The 22,504-nt window shown below is 42.4% G+C and overlaps 3 protein-coding genes and 1 long non-coding RNA gene across 14 annotated transcripts in view; 3 read left to right on the top strand and 1 right to left on the bottom strand.

Annotated features, from left to right (window-relative positions):
* The first annotated feature begins 172 nt into the window (after positions 1–172).
* On the top strand, positions 173–2,743 carry NKAPL (NFKB activating protein like). Its single transcript, XM_069563723.1, has one exon. It carries the CDS (start codon positions 665–667, stop codon positions 1,862–1,864), a length of 1,200 nt encoding a protein of 399 aa, XP_069419824.1. The 5' UTR covers positions 173–664; the 3' UTR covers positions 1,865–2,743.
* A 2,167-nt stretch (positions 2,744–4,910) lies between these two features.
* Positions 4,911–16,267, top strand: ZSCAN26 (zinc finger and SCAN domain containing 26). Of its 6 annotated transcripts, none has more exons than XM_069563698.1 (5): positions 4,954–5,054; positions 8,275–8,352; positions 10,013–10,491; positions 10,791–10,908; positions 14,380–16,267. In XM_069563698.1, the coding sequence occupies exons 3-5, from the start codon at positions 10,075–10,077 to the stop codon at positions 15,279–15,281; spliced, it is 1,437 nt and encodes a 478-aa protein (XP_069419799.1). In that variant the 5' UTR covers positions 4,954–5,054; positions 8,275–8,352; positions 10,013–10,074; the 3' UTR covers positions 15,282–16,267. The 6 variants fall into 6 exon arrangements, with proteins under 6 accessions (XP_069419796.1, XP_069419800.1, XP_069419799.1 ...); XM_069563700.1 differs by having other exon boundaries at positions 4,959–5,038; XM_069563697.1 differs by having other exon boundaries at positions 4,959–5,038; positions 7,362–8,352.
* Positions 16,038–22,504, top strand: part of PGBD1 (piggyBac transposable element derived 1) — a 21,494-nt gene continuing 15,027 nt past the window's right edge. For 2 of the 6 annotated variants that reach the window (XM_069563611.1, XM_069563615.1), the window contains exons 1-2: positions 18,891–19,858; positions 21,551–21,957. In XM_069563611.1, coding sequence (XP_069419712.1) covers positions 21,565–21,957 — 393 coding nt within the window. In that variant the 5' untranslated portion in view covers positions 18,891–19,858; positions 21,551–21,564. Of the gene's footprint in view, positions 17,087–18,890; positions 21,240–21,550; positions 21,958–22,119; positions 22,169–22,504 lie in introns of those variants that run through there. The other 4 variants (XM_069563613.1, XM_069563614.1, XM_069563612.1 and 1 more) reach the window with 4 other exon arrangements.
* LOC138425665 (uncharacterized) overlaps positions 19,355–22,504 on the bottom strand; it is a 7,260-nt gene continuing 4,110 nt past the window's right edge. Inside the window, exon 2 of the long non-coding RNA XR_011251300.1 lies at positions 19,355–20,192. This is a non-coding gene — a long non-coding RNA (uncharacterized lncRNA). The remainder of the gene's footprint in view (positions 20,193–22,504) is intronic.

Raw genomic sequence — 22,504 nt, 5'->3', positions numbered from 1 at the left:
CAGTTTCTGAAGAAATCATCTCGGTAAAGAGACAATCTGGATTAAGTTGGATGCCTCCCTGTGTTTCTGTGAATTTAAGAATACAAATCATAACTCCAGTCTTCACTTAACTCAGGCCGATCTCAAATTTTTATTTTAAAATAAGTTCTGGGGTTTGCTTCCAAGTGGGACTTGGTAGTCATTAAAAAACGTATCTCTGCTATGAAAATAGTGGACGAGGTCCTTCTTAAGAGGTAAACAAGAGGAGTGGGAGAAGTGGGGAACCTTCAACAACGGGTAAAGATAAAGAGAGCCGGAGTGAGACTGGTAGAAGAGAATGGTGTCAAGATGCTTAAAGGCACCAGGTAAAGAACGGAGTGATTGAACAGTAGAGGGATTCACTGACAGCGAATTCCTCTTCTAAATATTCCCACGGGGCTCAACTTGGGGAATGTAAGTCCCCCAAACAGGCGCTGCCACGCCCTCTTTATCTGCTCTCCAGAAGAGCCCTCCTAGCAGCCTCACCTAAAAAGGGACTTACAGCCCACACGCGGATTAAGATCTTCGCCTGGCAACCGCCGGAAGCGGAAGTCGTGCACTGGACCGTTGCCAGTGCGCCTGCGGGAGCGAAAACTGCCGGCCAGTCAGTATCCCTGTTGTAACCACCGGTGTGAAAGACCGGCCCATGGCGCCAGTGTCCCAGTCCAGCTATCCAGAGGACACCCCGGGCTCTGGGAGACAGCGACGCAGCTCTTCCGAGAGCCCGCCATCCGCGCAGGCCAGACACTCCCCTTGGGTCAGCCGTACTCACTCCCGCGACCGCGAATGCCTCAGGCCTTCGTGGAGTGGGTCGGGTGTTGGAGCTTCTTACCCCTTTATCTGCCCTGAGTCTCGAAAGCGGCCCCCCGGGCTCCGCAACTATGACTTCTCATCCTCTTCTCTCTCCTGTGGAGGGTACCGTTACCATCAACACCACTATGTGGGCGACAGGCAGTGGGTGGAGGACTGTGAGAAAGAGAAGGAGGAGAGCTATCGCCAGAGGCGGCTGAAAGAGAGAGAAAGGATTGGGGAGTTGGGAGCTCCTGAGGTATGGGGGCTGTCTCCAAAGTTTCCTGAGCCAGATTCTGATGAACACACCCCGGTTGAGGATGAAGAGGTAAAGACCAAGAAGAGCAGCAGTTCAGATACCAGCTCCGTAGAAAAAAGGAAAAAGGCCAGTCGTTCGAAAAATAAAAAGAAAAGAAAGAAAAAGTCCAAAAGAAAACATAGGACATATTCTGATAATAGTGACAGTGATTCGGACTCCGACACTAATTCCAGCTCTAATGATAAAAAGAGAGCAAAAAGAGTCAAGAAGAAAAAGAAACGCAGAGCTAAAAAGCCCAAGAAAAAGAAGACTAAGAAGACTAAAAAAGAATCCAGTGGCTCAAGCTATGAGGATTCAGAAGACGAGTTGCCAGAAGACATCTGGATTGAGCAGTCAAAGATTGCAGATAACATGGATCTAATAGGTCCAGAGGCACCTATTATACACACCTCTCAAGATGAGAAGCCTTTGAACTATGGCCATGCTCTGCTTCCAGGTGAAGGTGCAGCTATGGCTGAGTATGTAAAAGCCGGAAAGCGTATCCCACGAAGAGGTGAAATTGGGTTGACAAGTGAAGAGATTGCTTCTTTTGAATGCTCAGGTTATGTTATGAGTGGTAGCAGGCATCGCAGGATGGAGGCTGTGCGCCTGCGTAAAGAGAATCAGATCTATAGTGCTGATGAGAAGAGAGCCCTTGCATCCTTTAACCAAGAAGAGAGACGGAAGAGAGAGAATAAAATCCTAACTAGTTTCCGAGAGATGGTGTACCGAAAAACAAAAGGGAAAGATGATAAATAAGGACTTTTGTTCCATAGCAGGACTTTCAACAATTTTAAATGACCAAAATTAAAAGGCTTTATGGTGCTACTGTACCAACTGTAAGTTCCTTAAGAAAAAGCTGCTTTTTGAGATTTCTTTAACAATATATTTTGTTAATTTTAACTGTAAAAGTAATATGTATATGTGTTTTTAAAAATATTCAAACACTATAGGAGGAGAGTCAGTAGAATGTGAGTCTTCTACCCCCATCCCTAATCCTTTCCTCCTAAGAAATCTCTTTTTGGCATTTTCTTTATCTATCCATGAATCCTGTTTATGTTAAAAGTTGAAGCTATTAACCTAAAGGGTTGTTGTTTTCCCTGTTGCTTCCTCATGGAGCCATTCATTTACCCAAAGAAAACCAGGAGAACCCCGGAAAAAAACAAAGGATTCAATTGAGTGTATACTTCTGGTTTGCATTTAACAGAGTTAAAAGTTAGTTTTATTGGCTCATTTTCCTCTTCTAGCCTGTTTCCCTTAAATAATAGGCTGCCAAAGCTCCTGAGTTTGGTTATGTATTTTCTGGTCCACGTATGAAGAGAGAAGGAAAATTTTTGTTTTGGCATTCCAAATAAGACTACTGAGACTCAGCCTAATTAGATTAGCTTAGGTCACATGCTTCCCCCAAACCTCCCCTCCTGCCTTCCCCCCACCCCCCACCACCACCTGCTTCCCGATATATCATTGCTGCGGAAATAGAATGACTTACTCCTGATCTGCCGAGTTGCTCACCTTATGGGCTATGTGGGCAAAGAATGGATACCTGAGTATCCATATTAGAGTAATGTTAGGAAGGCAGGGGTAGGCAACCAACAGGTGCCCACTACAGTGCTGAATGACTTAAAAAGAAAAAAAAAAAAAAAATATATATATATATATATATAGTACATGCACTGAAAGCCAATATTTCTTGTTAAAAAGCTCTTCTTTGTCTAGCTTCATTGTGTTTTTATTTTCATGGGATATCCAATGCAATGACAGTAATCTCAGCCTTGATAATATGAGTGATATTTAAGCCAACCATGGTAGGGAGTTTGAAAGTGGTAATAAATGAATTAGGATATATTTGCTTCCTTTTAAAATCGAAATTTATGTTTACCTCTTGTATAATTTTTTTTTTTGAGGAAAAGCTCTTGAAAAAAGTGAGATATGTATTTTCCCTGCACGACAGAATTATTAACTTTTAATTAGTAAAATATTCGAATTGATTGGATTTGTTAGCCTAAGGAAAAGTTTTTAAATATATACATTTTACTTTAACTTTTTTTTAAGTTAAACTTTTAAAAGATATTTTTAAGTTTTTGACACACAAGGGGAAAAAGAACTCTCCTGATAATGGAATTTTTTTTCTGTTATGATCATTTCAGGCTTGAAACAATATGAATTGTGTGATAAAACAATGGTTAGTAAGATACTTGTTTCAAAACTACCAACTGATTAAACCAGTTTGTTCGGATTTTTTTTAAGGGTTTATTTTGTTCACAGATAATAAAAATACAGTTTGTGATGATGCGGGCAAGAGAGGGAATACTTCTGTTTTCTTTGGCAGAATTTATTTCAGTCGTGACACCACCCTACCCCCACCCCTACCCTTCGCATACTTTGCAGAAAATAATGCTTGATTATTCTCTCCCTTAGTAATAGACTGTAATTGAGGAGGACCCTATGGGATCTTCCTGGTACAAACACCTCCCTTCTATCCTCTGCTGTAGCTCCTCTCTGATGTACATAGATAATAATATCTGATGCACTCTCCTGAGTTGTTTTACAGATGCTAACATTACCACCAAATGGAAGAAATGAAATACTTGATGATCATGCCTCTAGACCTCCAGGCCCAAAGTACCAATAAGGTGACTCAGACTGCCTTATTTGCCTGGGTAAAGAATCTGCCTGCAATGCAGGAGGCCAGGTTTGGATCCCTGGATTGGGTAGATTCCCTGGAGAAGGGTATGGCTACCCACTCCAGTTATTCTTGCCTGGAAAATTTCATGGACAGAGGAGCCTGGCAGCCTACAGTCCATAGGGTGGCAAAGACTCAGACACAACTGAACAACTAATACTTCACTAAGTAGTAGTAATGTTAACCGCTGTTACCTCAACACCAACCAGTCAGAGAACTGTGCAAGAGCTGATCACGTTCCTGACAACCCCGCCTCCCTCACCTGACTTTTAAAAAATGCTTTGGTGAAACCCTTTGAGGAGTTGGGGTAGTTTTGAGGACACACCAAGAAGAGTTTGCCTTGGTTGGTCCTGCAATAAACCTCTCTGCTTTAAAACGCCCACATTTGGTTTCTTTGGCCTACTGCATCCAGCACACAACCTTGCATTTGGTAACATGCCTTAATTTTTTGTTACATTCATTCATACATACATATACATTCATTGTATATTTGCATATGTACATATATACATGTTCAACTTAAAAACACTTTTACATTTATTTTTGCCACTGTATTTGATAACTTTTTTAATTGGGGAGAATGGTAAAATATGTGTCCATGTCTTAATTATGTGAGTGAGCAAAGTGGAATACCAGCTGTGATAACACTAAAGTGAGCTGGCCTGTTTCCGTGCCTGTGTATGTGTGCTCAGTCACGTCCAACTCTTGGCAACCCCATGGACTAAGGCCCACCAGGTTCCTCTCTCCATGGCATTTCCCAGGCAAGAATACTGGAGTGGGTTGCCATTTCCTACTCCAGAGGATCTTCCCAACCTAAGGATCAAACTTGTGTCTCTAAAGTCTCCTGCATTAGCAGGGTGATTACCGCTAAGGTTGGTAGTCCATGGGGTCGCAAAGAGTTGGACAGGACTAAGCGACTGAACTGAACTGAGGGAACCTGGAAAGCCCCAAAACACGCCAGCTTTCACGAATTTGCGTGTCATCTACATAAATGAAATAAATTTCGGGTTATAAACTTAAGAAACCTAAAAACACACCTGGACGCCCCTCCCAGCTTTGGGGCACCCCTCCCAGCCTCTGGACTCCGAGACCGCTCAACCAACTACTAGCCTGAATTTGGCCGCCTCGTAGGAGCGCCATCGAGCCGCAGTCCTCCAGCATTCCTAGAGCGACGGTCAAAAGCGCCGCGGAGCGAGAGCGGCCGCTCAGTAAAGAGCTAACAAGCTGCTTGAAAGCTTTTGGCTTTTCCGGTGGGTCCTTGGAGGGGTGAGTGGTGATTGCGCTCCAGTTTGGGGAGTAACTGCGGCCCGTGGGCCAGGGAGCAGCTGATTCCTTGCGGGTGCGGAGAAGCCTTACCCAATGGAGGAGACGTGTGGACTCTGAGCGGGCGAGGACAGGAGATGTCAATCTTGGGGCCTAGGAGAGGAATGATGCTGTGGTTCTTGTTTATAGAGGCACAATCTTCTGCGTGTGTGTGTGTGTGTGTATTTATCCATTGAGCTCAATTTTAAATATGTATAAGTTAAGCCTTAGAAGGTGACTTTGAGCAAAAGCCTGAGGGAGGTTTAAAAAACCTACGTGGCCTTTGCAGACACGAATTTTCTAGTAAGGGGCAACAGCAAATGCAAAGGCGCTAAAGCAGGAGCTCGCTTATCATACTCGACGAGTAGCTGGGAGCCCAGAGTGGTTGGAGCACAGTGAACAAGGGGAAGGTGTGTAGAAAATGCTGTCAGAGAGATGGGGGTGGGAGGAGGCCTGTAGAAAAAGTGGGTGTTGTGTAAGGAACTTGTTGATTTCTTGATGTGGAAAGAGTATTAGGAAGGTTTTGAGCAAAGGAAAAACATCTGACAGGTTTTTAAGCGTCTACAGCCAGGAACTCAAGATGAGACCAGACTGGAAGGCAAGAGTGGAATCGGGTGACTGGAGACAGGAAAAACGCTGGTTTCTCAGCTTTTAGGCTGTCAGGCAGGTGACTTCTCTTACTGGGGAAAGTCAGCCTTTTTGTTCTATTCTGGCTTTCACCCGATTGGATGAAGTCCACTCACATTAATAAAAGCCATCTGCTCTACTCAGTCCACTTATTTAAATGTTAATCTCATCCGAAAACACCCTCACAGAAACACCCACTGTAATGTTTGGCCAAATATCTGGGTACCCGGTGGTGCAGTCAAGTTGTCAAAGAAAATTCATCATCATAATACCTAACTATTTTCTGGCTAACAATCATTACTTTCATGGACATCTTTTCACTTTTTTTAAGAATATAGTTGACTCTTGAACAATACTGGTTAGCGGCCCATGGTGAAGTCGGAAATCCAAGTATAACTTTACAGTCAGCTCTCTCTACTCACAGGGCCACATAGCAGATTTGGCCTATTTGAAAAAAAAGAAATCCATGTATAAGTGGATCCATGTAGTTCACTCTCCTGTTGTTTAAGGGTCAGCTGCAGCAGGATTGGCGTTTTAGATTGTAAATCCTGTTTTGACAAATAAGTATCAGCTGGGAGTGATACTGTGTAACAGCGAACTAAATTTGGAACCTAACTGGGCACAGCCACTAAGTGAGTGAGCCTTATACTATACTGATTCAGAAGTGTGTGCCAACAATTGGCAGATACTATTTCACTTATCTCTAGAGTCACTCAAGAGTCATCAGAATCAAGAGTCCCCACATAACAAGAGCCTGTTCAAAAGATTAATGGTATAATTCTCTGAGTTTTGTTGTGTGGTTTTTTTTAAGGTTGTGCTGGGTCTTCATTGCTGGGCATGGGGGGTTCCCTTCATTGCAGTGTATGGGCTTCTCATTGAGGTGGTTTCTCTTGTTATGGAGCACAGGCTCAAAGGCATATGGGCTTCAGTAGTGCAGCTTTTGGGCTCAGTAGTTGCCATTCCTGGGCCCCAGAGCATAGGCTTAACAGTTGTGGGACACAGGCTTAGTTGCTCTGAGGCGTGTGGGATCTTCCCAGACCAGGGATTGAATCCATGTCTCATGCATTGGCAGGTGGATTCTTAACCACTGAGCCACCAGGAAGACTCTCTGAGTTCATTTTGACATGTTGCATTTGATAGGCTTTTGTAAGGTGCCCAGGAACCAGATAGCCAGAAGAAAAATCTTTCAGAGGTCTGGGCAGAAAAATAAGGAAATCATTGGCATAAAGATGGTATATAACATACCTGTCCTCTATGCTACCCTCTCCTAGCTTAGGTCCTATATTTCTTTTTCCTTTCAATGTCCTGTTTTTTGAAAGACTAATTTTTGCTTACTTGTGTCATTTTTCTCATTTTCCTGTGACTGGGTGACTGTTCTCCCTATCCAATGACCAGAATTGCCTTTACAGCGGTTGCAGTGACCTCTGTTTGTTTTTTTTTAAAATAATATTTATTTAAATAAATTCATCTGGCTGTGCTGGGTCTTAGTTGTGACATGCTGGATCTTCTAGATGTGGCATGTGGGATCTAGTTGTCTGACCAGGGATTGAACTCAGGACCCCTGCATTTATTGCAAAGAGTCTTGGCTGCTGGACTGTCAGGGAAGTCACTGACTTTTTTTTGTTTGTGTTTGTGTTTTTTTAGAAATACTAATATAGTTATGGGCTCCCCTGATGATTCGGCAGTAAAGAATTCACCTGCAGTGCAGGAGATGCAAGAGACACGGGTTTGATTCCTGGGTCAGGAAGATCCTCTGGAGGGAGGACATGGCAGCCCGCTCCAGTATTCTTGCCTGGAAAATCCTATGGACAGAGAAGCCTGGTGATCTACCAGTCCATAGGGTTGCAAAAAGTCAGATGCTACTGAGCACGATATAGTTATGGACAAGGAGACATGAAAAGTTTTGGGGGTTTTCTGTTTGTTTTGGTTTTAATTTTTGGCTGTGGATGGGTCTTCATTGCTGTGTGCAAGGCTTTCTCTAGTTGCAGTGAGTGAGGACTACTGTCTAATTGAGATGCCCTCATTTACCTCAAAACATGTCTCTGAATTAGGTATTATGTTCATTTTACAAATGAGTGAACAGTGTAGTGACAGAGTGGGATTGGAACCCAGGCCAGTCTGAGGCTCAGGCTCGTTCCACCACTCCACACCTGTAGAAACAGATCCCCTTGTCTCTTGGATTCTACTGTCTTTGTTTTTCTACCTTTCTGGTTATTCCTTCTTACTTCTCTTCCTTACACATAGGTGTCTCCCAGGTCCCAGCCCCATTTACCCTTTTCCCAGCCATAACTAACAACTACCCAGAACATGTGAGGTTTTCCAACAGCTCTGTGCTCAGGTTTTTCTCTGTCTGGAATACCCTTTCTGTATTTTCTTTTCTGACTTTCACATGTCTTTTATGAGTCAGAAGGGCTACCTTCAAGAGGTCTTTTCTGACCTGCTAACAGGGATTAAGTGTCTTACCACTGAGCTCTGCTAGCATCCTGTGTCTACCTTCACCGTGGCACTTAATACATTCAACTGTAATTGCTTATTTACTTGATTTCTTGTGGGGCAGAGAGCTATAGAGGCCAGAGGTTCTTTCATCTCTGTACCTCCAGCAACTAAAGAGTGTGGCACCTAGACAATGAATGAGGTAAGTTGTGAATATCCTTATGTTCTTTTAGTTAATTCTGATATTGGCTTTAATGAATGAACATACAAACAGTTTTATTCATTTTGTGTCTTTTTTCTCCCTCTCAACTTTTGAAGAATTTTCAAATCTACTGAAAAGTTGTAAGAATAGTATGATCAATACTATATACCCCTCATCTAGCAGCTCTTGTCAACTTCCTGCTACATTTGTGTTTTTTCTCTCTCCCTCTCTCCACATACCTCTCCACAGACTCCCCTCTCCTTGCAACATTTGAAAATAAGTTTTAGTACTGTCTTCTGAGAATACGGCTATTCTCTTACATGACCACAAAACTGTATTCCACCTGAGGAGACTCTCAGATCTACACACTTCTTCTGTGAAGGGCCAGAATAGCTGAGCTTTGCAGGTGGTACAGTCTCTGTGGTAACTCCAGTAGATCCTTAAACAAAAGGGTTTGAACTACATAGGTCCACTTATACATGGGTTTTTTCAGTACGTATAGTACATGTATTTTCATTTTACAGATCTTTAAGTGGGGGAAAGTTTGTGTTTGATTAGAGATCATGTGGAGTCAAAAGAACTAGAGTTTGAGTCCTGATCCTGTTGAAGCTGTTTTAGCTTCCTACCCTTGCTCATCTATCAGTTCCTTTGTTTTTGCAGCAGAGATAGTAAGTAGCACACAGATTTTTGGATTTTTGACTGAGCAGGGATCAGTGCTCCATTGTTCAAGTCCTCAGTCCTGCTAGTGTATTTCTGAAAGCAGATGTAAACACTGTCTACCAAATGGGTTTGGCTGTATTCCAATAAGAAAAAATCAATCTTCCCTGTTGGCTCAGTGGGTAAAGAGTCTGCCTTTAATGTGGGAGACTCAGGTTCAATCCCTGCTAAGTCAGACATGACTGTGCATCTAAGCAGCAGCAGCAGTATTCCAGTAAAACTTTAAGTAAAAATACAGCCTTTGGGCTCTATTTGGTTTGCCTATATATTATTCAGATTTCTGAATTCTTCAAAACATTTGTATTTTTTTTTATTCAAGAGAAAATTTCACTTGTTACATTTTGCTGTATCTCTTTAATCTAGAGAAATACCTTTCCCACATTCACTCTTTATTTTTATGAAATTGATGTTTTGAAAAGTGCATATCTCTTGTAGATAAGCTGCATTCTAGACATTTTGGATTTATCTGAAAGTTTCCTCATTATTAGATTCGTGTTAAACACGTCTAGTAAAAATGCTGTGTAAGAAATTGAGGCACAAGGTCAGTTATCTTACTGTTGGTGTTGCTAGGTTTCATCTGACTGCCGGATAGCGCCATCCTTCCCTTTGTAATGCATAAGCAATCAGTGTGGTGATTCTTTGAGGCTGAGATTATCCTTTCCCCTTACTCCTTTTTACCCAGTGATTTCACCCATTTGTGGTCCTTGATTGAATCAGTTATTTCATCAAGGGCTACAGAATGATGATTTTTCAAATCTGTTATTTATGCTGTTAGCTGGCAATCTTCTGTAAAACAGTCTTCTCATTTTGTATGGTTGTTTCAGAGAAAGAGGAGAAATGGATAGTAATTATTGGAAATGTATAAATCCAACAAAGGGGATTGCTATTGCAGTTATCATCATTACTACTGCTATTACTGTGATTCTTGTTATTACATTTTCAGGGGTATCCCTGAGGAGGCAGTCAAAAGAAAGTTGCCCAAAATAGAGCAGTCTGAAGGTGGAGATGGCGACAGCATGGGGAACCATTCCTTCCCTTGCTCCTGTGAACCTGAAGAAGGAGGGGTTTCGGGTGGTGAAGGAGGATCACCTCTCTGCTCGGGAACAGGGAGTCAAGCTGCAGGGAAACAGCACAGGCTTCGGGCAGCAGCCCTTATGCAAGCAGTTCAGGCAGTTGCGCTATGAAGAAACCACAGGACCTCGAGAGGCACTGAGCCGGCTCCGGGAGCTCTGCCGACAATGGCTACAGCCTGAGACCCACACCAAGGAGCAGATCCTGGAGCTGCTGGTGCTGGAGCAGTTCCTGACCATCCTGCCTGAGGAGCTCCAGGCCCGGTTATGGGAGCATCATCCGGAGAGCGGGGATGATGCGGTGGTTTTCCTGGAGGATTTGCAGCCGGAGCTGGGAGGAACAGGACAAGAGGTAAGGGTCAGGTGTGCCCCTTTGCAAGAAAGCAGGAGCTGACACGCTGGGCCAGGGCCGTGGCCATGACTTCAGCAGTGGGAGAACTGCTCAGCTTGGGTTCCGTTTCTTTGCAGTCTGGTTGTTCTTGCTGAAACCCTTACCTCAGCCACCCTGCCTCTGCTGGGAGGAAACTGAATGTGCTTCAGGTTTTCCACTCTCTTTTCTTTGCCCTTCTCTTCGCTTCCTTTTCTAAACATTGAAGTGTTTTTCTGAACAGCAGTTTCCTCCTAAACCCACGTGTACCTAATCATCCCCAGGACCCAAACCAGGCAAAGAAACAGGAAGTGTTCATGGAGGAGACAGCCCCTGCAAAAGCCATGCCGGAGTGGCAGGTCCAACCTGAAGGTGACGTCCCAGAGCCTGAGAGAGAGAAGGGTAAGAAGCCTGCATCTTCACATGTGAGATTTGTGGTTCTGCCTGGAGGCCTTGCTCGGCACCCTTAGCATTTTGCTTTTTTGTTTTTGTTTTGAGTCCTGTTTATTGAGGTTAGTTTACATTCTCTAAAATTCACTCTTTGTAAGTGTACAGGCCAATGAGTTTTCACAAACATGAAATAATTACAGTTGTCTAATCATCACCACAGTCAAGACAGAAAAGTTTCCATTACCCCAGACATTTCCTTTTTCCCTAACCCTTGTTTCTGTTTTTGAGTGTTTCTAGTTTGGTTTTTTTCTGTTTAATTAAAACTGAATCCTTCTCCTGTGTGAACCTTTACCTTTCTCTTCTCCCCATTACTGGGGGGCAGGGGTGTGAATGAAAAAGGAGTGCTTGTTTCTCTCCCAAGGGAAAGAATGCCAGCCACATGATTCACTACTTATTTTTTTCTTACCACCTTCCAGTTATTGTAAATGACTACTGCCTTTTATTTCTAAATGTTGTCTGGATTTTCTTTTGTGTTTTTTTTTTTTTGCTCTAGACTCTGACATCTCTCTTTCTAATATTTATCCCTTTCATTCTTCTCCTCTTTCCAGTCTGGTACAAGCCCTGTTTATCTTTTTTGTTTTACCATCTCTCATCTTGGTGCTTCTGCTAAAGTTAAATTACCTCTTGTTCATTCTCCACGCTTTAAACACAAATTCATTACTGTTGCTCCCCTCCTTGAAGACCTTCAATGAACTAAGAAACAACCCATCACCTTTACTCATTCGCAATAGCTCTTAACAGAAGTCTCACCTAGCATACTCTGGCACTTGCAGACCTTGCAGCCTTGTATTCCCTAACATAATCAGCTTGCTTCAGTTTGCTGGAGACTTTTCATTTCAACTGTTCCATGTGCTGGGAAAACCCTCATTCCCAGGCACACTGGGACAATTAGTCATCCCTGATTCCATCAACTCTCACGTGTGTTTCTCTTCATGCTGAGTCCATTTCCCACCTTGTCTGTCTGGAATACTTCTTCCTCACTCTCTCTGGCTAATTCCTACTCCTCCTTCACAGCTAGCTTAGATATCACTTTCTCTGTCCTTCCTAAATCCCCCCAAGTCTAGATCAGTTTCCCCACCTCTGCTGCTAAAGCTACCATGGAACTGATCATATTATATTAGAATTGCTGGTTTACTTCTCTTTTCCTCCTGCCAGACCCAAAGGACAGGGCTTTGTTTTATCTCCTGAGTCTGCTACCATCTCTCGCCTAGAGTAGACCTTCAGAATATATCTATTTGATGCAAGGCTGATTTCAATTGTAAAGCCTACTTTTACTTACTGCATGGTTCCCCTGCACAGTTTCTGAGTATAGTTCAAAATTCCTCTTCTTCTGGAAGCTTTCTGAGTAAAGTAGCCAAAAGAGAGAGGCCTACTTTTTCTAAACAGCCTTGCAGAAATGAATTTATGCCATGTAATCAATGATGGGTATATATTTTAAATATAAAAAGTAGATTCAGCAACAGTAGATTCTTGAAATTGTTCCTTACCTTCTAGATCTGTTGAAAAATGTTATTTTGCACTCAAAGTTTAGGTTGTTTTTCAGTTTTGGAGGCCCCTGCATTTCCTTTTAGTTGTGCGTGTCATTCTGTCCTCACAGAAAAGACTGTTCTCTCATTCCCTCCCCATGGGGGCTATTCATCCTCTTGTCAAAGCCCTTACACCCAATTAGGTTTCTAGTGTTTCTACTCTGCCTCCCCAACATGTGCTTTTACTTTCTCTGATACATCCTCCCCCCACCCTTCATTTTCACTTTCTCATTGACTCTCAACTTTTGAAATGTTCTGCTTGCTGTCTTTATCTTACTCACACAGAGTAAGCTTCATTTGTTTGTTATTAGTGCTGTTTAGACTCTCTCACTCTTCTATTTTCTCCATCCACTTCTCCTTTTACTCTCATTCTGCTTTCCATCCCATTCATGCTCCTGGACTTCATGCTCCTATCTGCTATTCCCTCTCACCCTCTCCCTGGTGTCTGAGCTAAGTTTTTATTCAGCAAACATTGTTTATTATCTCTTCTGTGCCACATCTATAAGTAAATTATTAAAGCAATGAACTATAATGGATCTACTGAACCACACAGGAAAGCAGTTACTGCTGTCCAAGGAGATTAGGAAAGGCTAAGACATTTTTGTGGACTTCATGTTAGCCTCAAGGTCTTGTGGCCCAATGTTTTTTTGATTTATTGGTGAGGACATTGAGCCCAGAGGATTTAAATCACTAAGAAACACAGCTAATCAGTGATAAAATTGGCACCATGTCTACATCTCTTCATTTCCAGTTCATTTCTTCATTTCTAGTGCTATCCCTTTCTCTTATTTGCCCTGGGTATTTAATTGACCTAGCTTTTTAATTTCCACATGGCAGACCATTATCAAGAACATACAGCCATTAGCTGTACAGCAAAGTAAATCAGTTATGTGTATATCCACACTTGAAATTTTTTAGTTGGTGTCTAGTTGATATACAATGTCATGTTAGTCTCACGTATACAGTTTGGTGAATCAGTTATGCATCTTCAATATGTCTATTTTGTGGATTCTTTTCCCACACAGGCCATTACAGAGTAGAGTTCCCTGTGCTATACCGTAGGTCCCTATTTGTTTAACCTCACTTTTAAATACTTCCAATTGTATGTTCTTTTCAGACCCTGTAATTCTGTATGCTTTTTCTTCAATTTTGAGACCAGTGATCTCATCATTTTGCCTAAATTAACTGAAGTTTTTAAAGTAATATAGCCATTATAAATTATTCAAAAACTTAAGTTGTATGATATGTTCTTACTTCCTGGTTTTGCCTGGTGGTTGATGTTTTATGGTAATTTTTAGAAAACTAGATTAGCAAAAAGTTCTCAAAGATAAAATGTTAACAATCATTTTTTTCTTCTGTGTTGCTGCTATGCCTGGCACAAACTTTACGTTATTTTCCCACTACTTGTTTATGATTCTGTCTCTCCTTTAAAAAGAGTTCATAAAAAATAAATAAGTTTTTATCCTACTTGATAACCTCAGTGCCTACAGTAATGATTGGCATTTAGGATGGGTTTAGGAAGGAAGGAGTGAAGGCAGGAAAATGTTCAGTATTTTCTTCACTGAAGCCATAAGCAGATTGAAAAACAAAAAAGAACATAGAGCCCTGCCCTTTATGACTGTTTACTTGCTTGCTAACTTCTCTCTGTATGTATATATGCATATGTATCACGTGACTTCAAACCATTTAAAATAAGTCATCTCTCACCATAATCCTCTCAAAGCAGCCACTGGGAAACATTTTCTTATGTATCATTCCATGTATGTTATATGCAACACAAACATCCACATTTCCATTTTGCACACGTGGCTTGATTCAGTTTTATCCTCCTAATTGCAGATTCCTTTTCCTGAGCACCAAAAAGCAAATAATTGGTGTTATATACTTAATGTTTCAGGGGAGGCAAAAAGGATTGAGAATGGGAAGCTGGTTGTCGAGACAGACTCCTGTGGAAGAGTGGAATCATCTGGGAAACCATCTGAACCCATGGAGGTTCATTACAAGGACTCTAACTTGGATAGGCAGCAGGCTGAGCCCAAGGAGAAAACTGACTATAAATACCCAGAACATGGGCAGGGGTTCTTCCAGCACTCAGACCTGATTAAGCATGAAAGTTCACACAAGAAAGAAAAACTCTGTGAAGCTGAAGTATGTCAGAGTTTGAGTCTTCCTGGACATCAGAAAATCTGCTCTAGAGAAAAAGGTCATCAGTGTCATGAATGTGGGAAAGCCTTTCAGAGAAGTTCACACCTTGTCAGACATCAGAAAATCCATCTTGGTGAGAAGCCTTATCAGTGCAAGGAGTGTGGAAAAGTCTTTAGCCAGAATGCAGGCCTTTTGGAACATCTCAGAATCCATACTGGAGAGAAACCTTATCTATGTATCCACTGTGGAAAGAACTTTCGGCGCAGCTCCCACCTTAATCGACACCAGAGAATTCACAGTCAGGAGGAGCCCTGTCAGTGCAAAGAGTGTGGGAAAACCTTTAGTCAGGCCCTTCTCCTCACCCACCATCAGAGAATCCACAGCCACTCCAAAAGCCACCAGTGTAATGAGTGTGGGAAAGCCTTCAGTTTGACCTCAGACCTTATTCGACACCACAGGATTCACACTGGAGAAAAACCTTTCAAATGTACTATTTGCCAGAAAGCCTTCCGATTAAACTCACATCTCTCTCAGCATGTGAGAATCCACAACGAGGAAAAACCCTACAAGTGTAATGAATGTGGAGAAGCCTTCAGGCAGAGGTCCGGTCTTTTTCAACATCAGAGATACCACCACAAAGACAGAGTGGCCTGATGAAGTGTCCTCTCCTTATGGACCATCAGAGACAGTACGTTAATAAGCAGCACTTCAGGAAAAGTCATTCTAGCCAGTTCTGGCAGAGAACTTGGAGGCCAAGTTGAAGGCTTTCTGCCTGCACTCTTATTTTCCTTGTAGTCAGCTTTGGGCCACAATATTTTGACCCTAGATGGTACTGTGGGATCGAAGGTAAAAGCATTCTTCACTGCAGGACTTCTCAGAGCCTTTAACATGGTAAATGTGTAGTTATGTGTCTCCAAGTAGCAGAGAGCCTCATGATCAAGGGCTTGAAGTCATCAATGAGTCAAGTATGTATAGATTTATAGGTTTAAGCAAAAGAAGAGAGGGTTGATATTTTTGCGCATGCTGCAGCAGCAGTCTCCTATACAAAAAAAAAAAAAAAAAGACTTTGGAATACCACACTGAAAGGTACCTTTTAATTTTTTTTTTTTTTTTTTTGCTGCATTGCACAGCACATGGGATCTTAGTTCTCTGACCAGGGATCAAACCCATGCCCCCTGCATTGGGAGCACAGACTTCTACCAGACTGCCAGGGAAGTCCCTCAAAGGTATCTTAAAGTGCAGGTTATTAATGGTGAACATTTTTCCCCACTGATTTTACTACCCCATCCCCACCCCAATCAGCAGAAGCATTTTGGAAAGCAATGATGATCTAATTTTACCATTTCCCAGCCCCATCCCTGCCGTGTATACCTCATTGATTCAAACTAGAAACTTAAGTTTTATTTAGACTATGGAAGAGATTTGGTAAGTTATTTGAATGAACCAGGCTGAATTAATCCAAGTAGCAACTATCTTACTTGATAACTTCAGTGTTAGTATAGTGGCTGCTGCATAGGAACTTTGATAAATGTCTGGGGAAAGAAATTAGATTTTTTTCCTTTAATACTGATGATGTAACTCTAAAATGCTGTTTGTTTTGGAATTTTGAAAGTCAAGTAATAAAATCAGCTTGGAAGAGATCATGATCGTCACATTGTGAATGCCAAAATGTCATGGTAATGGTGAGGACTAGTAAGCTTAGGGGAGTCTGACTTCTGAATATGTCACCAGGATGATAAACATCACTTGCTGATTGGTGGCAGCTGCTTGGGGTACTGCTGTCTGGAAAAGACTTCTTAGTCTGTCATGTGAGTGGGAATACTGGCGAGCCCTCAGGTTTTGCTAAGGTTTTGTTCAGCTGCATATAATTTAAACACAAAAGGTGGGAATAACATAATAAAAGTTTGTGTTTTCTTAAATAGAAAAGGCCAGAGACAGCAGCCCAGGCCTGGAAGGTGGCTCTCTGACATCACTAGGGGCCCCAGCCTTTGCCTTTCATGCCATCATTCCTTAAAGTCATCATATGATGATCCTTGATGGCTGCTGAAGCTCCAGCTATCACATACAAAATGTGGACAGAAGGCAGAAGAACAGAGATGCCTCCCCGTCAGTCAGCTCCTTTTTAAGCAGCTTTCCCATAAATCACTTCAGCACGTATATCATAGGCCAAAACTAAAGAAAGGGAAACTGGAAAGTATATCTTATTCTGGGTTTCAGAGTGTCCAGCTGAAAATCAGGCTTCTGTCACTAAGAGTAAAGGGGAGAATGAAGGTTGAAATAGGCACTTAGGAGTCTTTGATCCACGTCCCACTGTGATCTGACTCAGTGCAAGCTGACCAGAAGCTACAGTTAATGCCATTTTCTGGAGAAGGACCAAATCTGCAGGAGAAGCAGTTGTAATTTTTCAAGAAATTGAATTTTATGGAAAGTCAGTCATATTCCATTGCTTAAGCCATAAGGTATGTATCTTTTATTCTGCTTTTATTAGTAAAATTAAGTTGATACTAGGGAGTTTTCCAAGAGTTTTGAGGGATGTGCTGAGGTTAATGCCTAAATATTTAGCTCTATATCATAGTTTAGATCTATTTGATTCTACTCAGTTAAGGAAGTGACCTGAAATATCTTTATTCTCATTAAAGAGTGATGATAATGAAAAGATTCAAAGTATGAAGAATTATATACTCTTCAGTTCAGTTGCTCAGTCATGTCCAATTCTGTGACCCCATGGGCTACGGCACGCCAGGCTTCCCTGTCCATCACCAACTCCTGGAGCTTGCTCAAATTCATGTCCATCAAGTCGGTGATGCCATCCAATCATCTCATCCTCTGTCGCCCCCTTCTCCTGCCTTCAATCTTTCCCAGCATCAGGGGTTCTCCCCCACCCATAAGTCATTTCTTTGCATCAGGTGGCCACAGCATTGGAGCTTCAACTTCAGAATCAGTCCTTCCAGTGAATATTCAGTACTGACTTCCTTTAGGATTAACTGAAGCTTCCACAAGCCTCATCCTTATCCCTCAGGGGGCAGAGAGAATGGAAACCATGATTACAGAAAACTAACCAAACTGATCACTTGGATCACAGCCTTGTCTAACTCAATGAAACTATGACATGCCGTGTTAGGGCCACCCAAGACAGATGGGTCATGGTGGAGAGTTCTGACAAAACGTGATCCACTGGAAAAGCGAATGGCAAATCACTTCAGTATTCTTGCCTTGAGAACCCCATGAACAGTACACACCCTTAACTCTCTTGAAAATTAATCTTGGCTTTTTCTTTTCATGATGATTCTATAGTATAGGTATCACAAGCGTCCTAAGTTCATTGACACTTTAACCTAATTCTTCCTTACAATTCCAAAGGAAGTGGTGCACTCATCTGTACCCTCAGGGCAAACCCATAAATAACCACCTAGACACAAATGGATAGAGATATATTTAAATAATGTTTTCCTTATTCCTGGAAATTATGGAAATGTTGAACAAAGGGCAAATGTTAGATTCGATTGGGGTTTTGCTTACAACATAAAACATCCTAGACACCCTAAAAGGCAGTTAAAAATCTACTCAAAGCAGAAAGTCAGGAAGACTGTACTATATTGCAACAATATCTTCTGATTGGCCATTTCTGTTTGAGTTTACTTTTTAGAGTATTTAAAGAGTTTTACTGTCAAAACTGACCATCTTTTCACATGTTAGTTGGTTGTTAATATTAATTCTGATTTTGAACCACCATGTTCACCTGGGCTGGATTATTCTATTAGATCCTCATTCTACTCTTAAACAGCAGTGCCCTTAAAAATTAAACAGGGGATTTAAATTTAAATGCACATGCCCTTTGGCAAATATATTCCAGTATGTAATTACTCTAGAAATATATTCATTAAAGCATATAAAGATATTCAGTGGTATTCTCTACTTATAAAGAAAAAATATAGTAGGGATAGTTAAGTAAATTAGCCCATACACTGGAATACTAATTAGCTCTTAAAAGATAAACTGGTATGGGAAGATTGCCAAGTTAACTGAAAAAGATAAGATATAAAATAAAATCATGATGCCAGGGGTGGTTGAAAATAACACACTAAACAAATGTTTGTTTTGAGTGCTATTGTGTGGCTGTGGAGAAGGCAATGGCACCCCACTCCAGTACTCTTGCCTGGAAGATCCCATGGATGGAGGAGCCTGGAAGGCTGCAGTCCATGAGGTCGCTGAGGGTTGGACATGACTGAGCGACTTCAATTTTACTTTTCACTTTGATGCATTGGAGAAGGAAATGGCAACCCACTCCAGTGTTATTGCCTGGAGAATCCCAGGGATGGGGGAGCCTGATGGGCTGCCGTCTGTGGGGTTGCACAGAGTTGGACACGACTGAAATGACTTAGCAGCAGCAGCATTGTGTGGCTGGTGGTGTCCTGGGAGGGTATACACAAAATAATAACAGTGGTTAACCGTGGGGAGTTGGGATATTTTTCATTTCAGTCTGTGCAACTTGAGGGTGTGTTTTTGTTTTTGTTTACTATGGGACTTTTTAATATATTTTGATATATTGATACATTATTAGCAGGCTTAACTAAGTTATATATGCAGTTATGTGCAACTTGAGTTTTAGGTGTTCATATTCGAATCTGTGTATTTAAATTTTTTAAATGTGTGCTGCTTGCTCTATTGCAATGTTTATTCATCTGTCTCCCCAGCAGCCTCTGGGGACTCTAAAGACAGAAACTCAGTTTTGTCTTCATCATCTATTTGGTTTTTAATAGAAATAATTGCAAACATGAGGGGTAGTTTGGGGATATCCGGATGGTCTGTCGGAGACTATGCTACTGAGCCTGTTGGGCTGTGGCAGCTGGAGTCCTCCAGAGGCACCAGAGAGATGTGCCGGCCGCATTGCTAGAGAGACACAGAGCTGGCTCGGCTGCAGCCCCGGAGTCCTGACGGCAGGAAGTGGGGGCACGCCCACCAGGCGAGGCCCCTGGCTTCTCCGGACTGGAGAGCTGGGCCTCCGGTCTACGGTGGGATTTTTCACTGGGTCAGCTACGTCTTTATTGTGCTTGTTCCTTGAACTTTTGGGCTGTTAGCAGTTAAGACAATCATTCACTGAGTGCCCCCTGTATTCCAAGTGCTGGGGTGCGATCGCAGTAAGATACGTTCTGGGCCCGCGGGACGTCTTAGCATCCCAGTACATCTCCGTGCATTCCGCAGGACATCCACGAGTATTTGTTGAATACCAGGTACGCCGGCAAAGATAAGACCCTGTCCTCAAGGAGCAAGGGGTGATGGTCGTGATGGGGGCTGTGACCTGTGAGTTGGAGAGTGAAGCGAGTTGGTGAGGCAGGCTTGGGCTCACTTTTCCATGGGAACGCCCTCCGCCTGAGTGGTTTAGAGGAAGTTTGGGGGTGGTATTTGCGCTGGGCCTTGGAGATTTACGGTAAGAAGACTGGTCGTGGCCATAAAGTACAAGGTGGGTGGAAGAAATTTGAGTATTAGCTGGCAGTGACACGAGGCATTTGAGAAGACGATGGCTTTCTTGCAAGTAGGGTCTGTGTCTTATTCCGGGGATAGCTCCTGGAAAATAATGATGTGCTCGATAAATGTTTATCGAGTGGCAAACACATAAGTGAAACTCAGTTCTAAAATCGAATCCTGGGGAGTTTGAATTTAGTTCAACCAGGAACAATTGAAATTAGCATTTGGGGGTGGGGGTTGTCAGATATGGTCTGAATTGTGCTTTAAGAAATACCAATCCAGTGATGATGAAGTGGTGGAGCAGGAATACCACACAGAAAATATTGTGATGATAGTGACTGTCAATCATAATGGTGTAAAAAGGAAGATGAAGGAGTGGGTGTAAGAGGCATTTTGGAGGAAGAATTGAGTGGACCCAGGGTGATTATGTACACTATATGTAGGCTGGCTTTGAGCCTGGATACATGGAGGATGGTGGTGATGCCAATAGAAATAGAAAAATACAGAGTGAGTGCAGCTTTGAGGAGGCTAATTTCAGTTGGGGATGTGTTGAAATAACAGGGCAGGAAGGTCCAAGGCTGGAGGCATCCTGTGGCATTTCAAGATGTGAGTCTGAAATGTGAAAGGCAAGTCAGAACCAGATAGATAAGAGTGTTCTTAGAACAGAGATATATTGAATTTTGATGCAGATAACAAAAGGAAAAATGAGAGGGAGAAACAGAAGTTGAAGTAGTTCTGCTGTTTATCTATTGTTACGTAAAAAAATAATGCCCCAAACTTAGTGGCGTAAGACAACTTCAGCTTATTATTTCTTATGATTCTGTAGGTTGACTGGGCAGTGTTACCGGACTTACTCATGTGGCTGGGGACTAGACTCAGCTCAGCTTCAGCTGGGGCTCTGTGGTTCTCATCCACGTGACCTCACAGCATGGCAGTCTCATGGCTGTGTGCCAGGGACTATAAGAGCACTTCCTCTTACAGTGTCATATCTGCCATATTTTATTGGTCAGAGCAAGTCACAGACCAATGCAGATTCAAGGGAAGGAAAAAGACTCCACCCCATAATGGGAAAAGTAGCAAAATCTCATCACAGCAGATCTTAGGCGATGGAGACTTGAAGACTTTTGAAAGTCTGCTTCACCTAAGGTAAAGTATTCTGTGAGAAATATACAGAGATAGATGATCTTCCCTCCATCTAAAGTATAAGCTGCTCAGGCATTCTTATTAACCCTTTTTCTCTTGCATCCCCTCCCTTTGGGCTCTACTCCCTTAGGAGTCAAGGTATACTTCATTGATAAAACAGGCAAGCAAGCCCAGTTTTTGAGCATCACTTAGAGTGGGGACAAAAAAATAAATGTGTTCCATAGATTTTTGAAGCTCTTGTTATTTTCATGTTACTGATCAATACTTACGCCTCAGGTGTACATTTGGAAAAGCTAAGTGAACTGTTTTCTAAGCCTTTAAGGTCAACATGGATGAAGTTTTGCAGGACTCTGCTCCTGAAAATGGAGACAGCCTTGTGAAAGTGAAGGAGGAAGATCCCACATGGGAACAGACATGCAGCTCACAGGAGAGTGGCTCCCACACTCGGGAGCTTTGCCGCCTGCGCTTCCGGCAGTTCTGCTACCAGGAGGTACCTGGGCCCCGGGAGGCTCTAGCCCAGCTCCGAGAACTTTGCCATCAGTGGTTGAGCCCAGAGACCCACAGCAAGGAGCGGATCCTGGAGCTGCTGGTGCTGGAGCAGTTCCTGACCATCCTGCCCGAGGAGCTCCAGGCCAGGGTGCAGGCGTGCTCTTTGGAGAGTGGGGAGGATGCATTGATAGCGCTGGAGAGTCTAGAGAGAGACGCAGGAGACTCAGAACAGGTGGGAAGAGAATGTGTGTGGTGGTGTGGGAGATGTAATGGTGAACATTTGTCTGTTAATTTTTAACTCTGAAATAATTTATAACTTGTATTGGGAGAGTAGTGCAGAGAACTGTGTGTATGATTCACACACATGTTAATGAAATGTTAACATCTGTTACAGGAATGTGCCGCCCTTCTTGTGTGAGCAAGTGCTCCCTCTCTCTGTATGCGTAGGTATTGTGCATGCATGCACACACCCCCATATAGCTTCTGCAGTATTTTTTCTTGAACCATTTGAGAATGGAATTAGTTGGAGATACCTTTTATCTCTAAACACTTCAGTGTGTTTCTGAAGAAGAAAGGCATTCTTTTGTATAACTGGAATATAGATTATCATGTTTTGGGAAATTAAAATTTTTATGATGCTATCACCTCAGTAGTAGTCCTTGTTCAGATGGATCCTTGATAGCCCAATAGTGTTCCTTATGCCAGTTTTGCCCCAATTCCCTCATCACACATTTTTTAGTTGCTGTCTCTTCAGTCTTCTTAGATCTGGAACAGTTATT

Source organism: Ovis canadensis, chromosome 20 (assembly GCF_042477335.2).
Source record: "Ovis canadensis isolate MfBH-ARS-UI-01 breed Bighorn chromosome 20, ARS-UI_OviCan_v2, whole genome shotgun sequence".
Classification (NCBI taxonomy): domain Eukaryota; kingdom Metazoa; phylum Chordata; class Mammalia; order Artiodactyla; family Bovidae; genus Ovis; species Ovis canadensis.
The sequence above is the reverse complement of the archived record's forward strand: the minus strand, read 5'-3'. Positions and strand labels throughout refer to the sequence as shown.

Coding starts and splice junctions, on each gene's coding strand:
- NKAPL (XM_069563723.1), top strand. CDS start 665: ATGGCGCCAGTGTCCCAGTCCAGCTATCCAGAGGACACCCCGGGCTCT.
- ZSCAN26 (XM_069563695.1), top strand. CDS start 10,075: ATGGCGACAGCATGGGGAACCATTCCTTCCCTTGCTCCTGTGAACCTG. Junction 10,492..10,790: donor TGGGAGGAACAGGACAAGAG/GTAAGGGTCAGG, acceptor AATCATCCCCAG/GACCCAAACCAGGCAAAGAA. Junction 10,909..14,379: donor AGAGCCTGAGAGAGAGAAGG/GTAAGAAGCCTG, acceptor TTAATGTTTCAG/GGGAGGCAAAAAGGATTGAG.